The sequence below is a fragment of the Phocoena sinus genome, chromosome 5, assembly GCF_008692025.1.
Source record: "Phocoena sinus isolate mPhoSin1 chromosome 5, mPhoSin1.pri, whole genome shotgun sequence".
Taxonomy (NCBI): domain Eukaryota; kingdom Metazoa; phylum Chordata; class Mammalia; order Artiodactyla; family Phocoenidae; genus Phocoena; species Phocoena sinus.
Genome location: NC_045767.1, coordinates 1,801,726 through 1,807,725, shown reverse-complemented (window position 1 = coordinate 1,807,725; position 6,000 = coordinate 1,801,726). Strand labels below are relative to the sequence as shown.

Genomic DNA, 6,000 nt, shown 5'->3' with positions numbered 1-6,000 from the left:
GACAGCCTCAAGACTGTTCCCCGGGAGAACAGGGATGGGCACAGGTGGGTCTCGAGGCCCGAGCGGGCAGCTCCCCCTAAGGGGTCCAGCCTGGACTCGCCCCAGGCTTTGCTCCCTGGCCCTGCCTGTGCTCTCACCAAGTGCCCAGCCTCAGCAAGGCTGGGATGAGCCCAGCCCTGGCCTTGGGGTCCCGGGGGAACGTGGGGGGGGTCTCTGCCCCTCCCGAGGACACCCTCTGGCACGGTCACGGCCCGGCCTCAGTTTCTTCCTTTGCTGGATCACCCCATCACCCAGAAAAACGAGCCGGCCTCTTGACCCCAAAGCCCCTCTGCCTGCTGCCCCTCCCCCACTCTCCTGTACACCAGCTTCCACTGGGCACTGGCCAAGGTCACCTCAGCATCAGAGCCACGTGGCCAGTCTCTCCCTGCCCCACAGCCTCCAGGCTGCCCTCATCCTCACCTGCTCTTGATGCCTGGTTCTGGGGCTCGAACCCTGGTCCCATCTACACAGGTTCATGAACATTTCACCAGGCGCCTGATGGGTACTGAAGACGGGACCCCTCCAGGGACCGCAGCCCATCCTTCCCAGAGCTCAGACCACAGCCTTGGGGTCCTCCTTGCCCCCTCTCATCCTCCTACCTGCATCCCGTCTGTCAGGAAGCCCTGTGGATCCAGCCGTCAGAATAACTCCACAGGCCAGTCCCACTCACCCTCTCTCAGGCTAAGAGCCGGGCCGGGCACGGTCTCCACACAGAAGCGGGGCCCTCGCCGCTCCCCCTTCACTCAGGGACGAGCCATATCCTTGTATGTGAACAGAAGCAGCTTCACCAAGAGGCCGGGAGCAGCGGGAGCTATGGAGTGTTCTAGGGGGTGAGTGGAAGCTAGGCTGCAACCAGGCGGCAGCTCCACGCCAGCTTTCTGCACACTGATGACAGAGCTCAGAAGAAAGGGACCATGCTGGGATTCCTTTCGTATTAGCACACTGTTGCCAGCTTACACCCAATTAAATATTTGTAGTTTTTCATTGCTGTATCAGAGATCACCCTCCCCGCGCCCCCGAGACTGGGAGGGGGCACCTGCCTACCAGGCCATATGGAAGCCCAGCACACTCCCCACTCCCCTCTGCTGGGCCCCCCCAGCCCCTTCTCCACACCCCTGCTGTCCTCTTGGCACTTACCACTGTGGCCCACCGACAGCGCTGAGTCCCTGGCTGGGCTCTGTCCTGGGCGCGCGAAGGCCCGGGTGACCTGCTAGATGGAGGAGGGTGAGGGCACCAGGAATCGAGAGCTGCCGCCGCCGGCGACCCTAGAGGTGCTCCAGGGCCAGGGCCCGGGGTCCCCTCAGGGGCACAGCCATCAGCTTGCCCGCCCCCTCCCCGCCGCAGCCCATCACAAAGCAACCAGACGAGGCCTCCTGCTGTACTAATGTATTCCATCTTTCAAAAAGAAAGACATGATTTTAATATTACTTAACAATATGTTAAAAAAGTAGCCAGGCAGGCCTCCGTGTTAATACAGCCGAACACTCTAACAGACTTGATGGTGTGAGTACTGGGTGGGTGCTTTGAGTTTGAACTTTCTCATTCTGCAAGGGATCTTACACAAGCTGGCTACAAGTCAGGGGGATCAGACACGGACAGCGCGACGTGTACACTCTTAAACAGTAGATTGTGGAGGAGAACGGAGAGTCCTGCCCTGCCCGGCCGCCTCGGGTGGGACGCAGGGCACAGAGAGCTGAGTGCAGCGACACCCCGGCAGGACAGGTGGCGGGACAGGGCGAGACACAGAGGCAACGGGCCACGTGGGGACGCGAACCCGTCCGGCCGCGGCCCAGGCCTCCGAGGCCGCGGCGGTGAAGGTGGCAGAGCTGCTGTTCCGATCCGACGGCAGAGCTACGGTCAAGGCGGCTCACTCACAGACTACACGCACACGAGCTAACAATGCGGGTCGAGCAGCAAGTTCTCGGTCGGGAGGGGGCTCGGGTGTGGCGGCCCACCCGCACAGCCCGGGGCAGGCACGGCAGCTCCGGGCCCGGCCCACCGCCCGCGTGTCCCTCTCCAGGCGGTCCTCGTTCAGTGGGCAGCAAAGGTGGCTTTTTTCAAGCTGAAATTGGACCAGTTGATGGACAGTCTCTGTCGGGTCTGCCTAGCGGAATCCAAACAGAACCTGCGAAGAAAAGAAGCCCAGCGGTCACGGGAGGAAGAGGCCCACACCCGGGATGCAGCCGGAGAAGCCCAGCACCCAACGGGGCTCAGCGTGCGGGACCCCGCTGGCGTCCACCGTCTCCCCACGCCTTGCTGCCGGAGGAACAGGTCCCACCTTCAGGACACTGGCCAGCACCCTGGACATCTCTGGGGCTTTGTGTCCTTTTCTCTCGTTCTTCAGGAAGCCGCCTGTCGCAGCCAAGCTCTGCCCACAGCCACCAGCCTGCCCTCACTTATCCACGAGGTCACAGTGAGTGTGATGTGAAACAAGCATTTGTATGAGACACAGTCGACACTGGCCGGCCGCCCCTGCCCCCGCCCCCGCCCTGAGGGGCGGGTCGGATGCCCACAGGCCTCCAAGGCCAGCGCAGCCTCGCCGTCTGCCCGTGGAGCACCACCTCGTGCTGGCCCCTGCTTCCCGCGCAATGATGGCCGAGTTCCGTACTAGACGAAGCAAAGGACATTTTCTTCCAAAAGCCTTTACTTCTGCCTAATTTCTGGAATTCTCACCCTTCCAGCACTAACGTGGGTAGCAGGAATTTGGATTAAACTAGAAAATGGTATTGTCACTCGTCCAGCAGGTGAAATGAAGCGTTTTTGCTTCAGCTGTGGTTAAATCGCTGAACCAGTCGTCGGTGCTGTGTGCCTGGAGGACTGTGTCCAGGTAGATGAAGCCCCCGGCCACCCTGCCCCTCGGCGAAGGGCTGCACCGTCTCCCAGGATCCGAACTCTCTTTCCCTGGACACGGCTGGGCAACCCCAAGTCCTAGTGGTGTCACCTTTTAAACCTTCTGGAAGCGTCCACCTCCTCCTCCACTGTCTCTGCATCAGCACGTGTGTATCCCCACCCTTCACGCCGCAGCCAGAACGCTCGGAAGCACCAACCACGTCCCTGCTCCAAGCCGCTCAGAGAGGAGCTGCAGCCCGAACCAAAGCAGGGTCTCCACGGGGCCCAGGCCACCTGGTCTGCATCCTCCCCACACCCTGGTTCCACTCTAGACACCACCTCCCGTCAGGCCTCCGTACTGCCAACCGTGGACTGGGTCACGCATACTTACATACATGTGTACAGAACACGCGAGTACAGGTAACTATAAGGCAAAAGCCCGGGTACCCGCCCCCCCAGGTCAAGAAAACCAACACTGCCAATCCTGGGGCGCCATGCTGCGCCCTCCCAAGCAGGGAGCCACCACCCCAGCCTCTGCAACCAGCAACCCTCATGGCTCTGTGTAGTTTCACGACTCGACTGGGGCTCCTGCTGATTCCTGTCTTTCTTTTTTTAACATTTAATTAATTAGTTAATTAAGGCTGTGTCAAGTCTTTGTTGCGGCACGCAGGATCTTCGCTGAGGCAAGTGGGATCTTTTGTTGTGGCGCACGGGTTCCAGGGCACGTGGGCTCTGTAGCTGCACCACACGGGCTCTCTAGTTGAGGCGCGCGAGCTCAGTAGTTGTGGCACGTGGGCTCAGCTGCCCCGCGGCATGTGGGATCTCAGTTCCCCGACCAGGGATCGAACCCGCGTCCCCTGCATCGGAAGGCGGATTCTTTACCACTGGACCTCCAGGTAAGTCTCTCATGTTGATTTCTAAGCACACAGGAACAGAACCGTACTGTATGTTTTCATGTCGCTCCTTTCATTCAACAGTACGTTTGTGCGATTCCGCCCCAAGGCCACAGGCGCGGTGGGACTGTTTGCTGCTGGAGTATGTGGGACGCACAACTCGGCCGCTGCAACTTCACACAATCTCTTCTCCAAGGTGGTCTGACCTGCCCTGCTGCTCCTCGCCCGCGGAGGGAGTCGGGCCCAGCTGCTCCCCAGCGCCAGTCGGGCTGAGGCCCCCACAGTTAACTGGTCACGGGTTTTCTGCGACACCGACTGTTTCATGTGCCCACTTGTCCACAGGTCTGTCTTTCCTTAATGGTCTGTAATGTTTACACATCTTGACACTAACCCTCTGTGATGTGCTGCAAATATTGTTTTCTCACTTTCTTTAAAGCAAATGGTTGATTTTAATGTAGCTCAATGTATCAATCTTTTGTTTTATGGTTGGTGTTTCTAAGAAATCTTTCCCTGTGCTCAAAATTAAAAGGTTTGCATATGACACTTAAAATCTTAACCCATCTGAAGTCGACCCTGAGTGTGGTGTGATGCAGGGATAACACACTTGCACAGCTCCATTTATGAACACACCTTCCTCCCACAGTGATCAGCCAACCCATCTTCTGTCAGTGTTCGTACAGGCCTGTTTCTGGGCACCAATGTCACCACATTTTAATAACCAGGACTTTCCAAGTCTTTACAATGGGTAGGAAAAGGAGCCTTCCTTATTCTCCCTATTCTTCTAGGAGGACACTAGCGATCCTTGAGTTTTTTTCTTCTGTGGGTCAATGTAACACATTAGAGCAGGGTGAATAAAACAGACGTATGACATGAGGAATCATTAGAAGGCGAACAGTGTGGATCGCCAGCGTCAAGCTGGGACCGCCTGCCTGGTGCTTCCTCTCCTCCGAAGTAATCACCATTCTGGCTTTTCACGTTCACCACTTCCGTGTCTTTCTTTCAAGTCTTAACGCCTACGTACGCATCCCTGAACATAGTTCACTTCTAAAAACACACTTTATTTAGGTATAATTTATGTACAGCAAATTGCAGTTAGTGTAGAGCCCACAGTGCTGACAAACATATACGTCTGGGAAACCATCACCTCAACCAGGACACAGAACGTTTCCGCGAAACCCCCAAGTCTCCTTGCCGCTCTGGCCCCAGGCAGGCCAACAGCGACCTCTTGGCCTGTGACCACAGATGAACCTGTGTGTTCTGGGATTCCGCGTCAGTGGAACGTCCGCACGCATCCTGTGTCTGGCTTCTTGCACGAAGCAGGCGCCTCTGAGGACTGTCCGTGTGCTGCGGCAGCGGCTTTTTACTGCCGAGTAGCATCCACTGGATGGACAGAGCACCGTTTTGTTTATCTGCTCATCTGTGTGGACCTCTGGGTTGATCCCAGTTTTGGGCTACAAATAAGACTTCTAGGAACGTTCAGGAACAAGTCGTCGTGCAGGCATCCACTCTGCCTCCTCTTGGGCTTTTGGGCATCCCCCAGCAGTAGAGCTGCTGGACCGAACAGCAGGCATATTAAACAATGTACTTTAGTTCTGCCTAATTTTTAGTTTATATACACTGGCTATCGCGTACATTCTTGAGCACTGGCTCTTGTTTAATGTCCAGTTTGTAAGATGCATCTGTGCTGCGGACTGCTCTGGTTTGTTCCTTTCTGTTGCTATAACACTTCTCCTTTGACTGTACCACAATGTGTCCAACCCAACCAGTTTTAGAAACACTGTGTTAAGTTCCACAAAACCCTTCTTGGGTTTTAAATCCACAGATAAACTTGCGGAAGCTGGAGAGCTTAAAGGTACTAATTTTTTTTTTTTTGCTGTGTAGTTCCATTTACATGAAGTTCAAAAATACGCAAAACTAATGTATGGTGAAAGATCACCTTTACTTTGGGGGTGCTGGTGATGACTGGGGACGTGTGAAGCAGGCTTCTGGGTGCTGATAACACACACCTTGGCCAGGTGGTGGTTACCGGGATGTGCTCACTTTGTTAAAGTTCACTGAGCTCAAAGGCACTAATTCTTCTACGAATGAACACGAAGAACCTGTGTGACCCGGGTCCTTCAGTGCTCTTCTGTGAAGTCTCATCGCCTTCTGTGCACGAGTCTTGTGCAACTCCTGCTAGAGCTATTCATGGATGCTGCGCAGATCTTGCTGCCGTGATAAATGCTGTCTTCACGTAAAC

The 6,000-nt window shown here is 56.0% G+C and overlaps 1 protein-coding gene across 3 annotated transcripts in view; it reads right to left on the bottom strand.

Annotated features, from left to right (window-relative positions):
• Window positions 1–1,410: 1,410 nt before the first annotated feature.
• Window positions 1,411–6,000, bottom strand: part of FAM193A (family with sequence similarity 193 member A) — a 174,844-nt gene continuing 170,254 nt past the window's right edge. For 2 of the 3 annotated variants that reach the window (XM_032633252.1, XM_032633253.1), the window contains exon 21: window positions 1,418–2,164. In XM_032633252.1, coding sequence (XP_032489143.1) covers window positions 2,071–2,164 — 94 coding nt within the window. In that variant the 3' untranslated portion in view covers window positions 1,418–2,070. Of the gene's footprint in view, window positions 2,165–6,000 lie in introns of all 3 variants that reach the window. The other variant, XM_032633251.1, reaches the window with a different exon arrangement.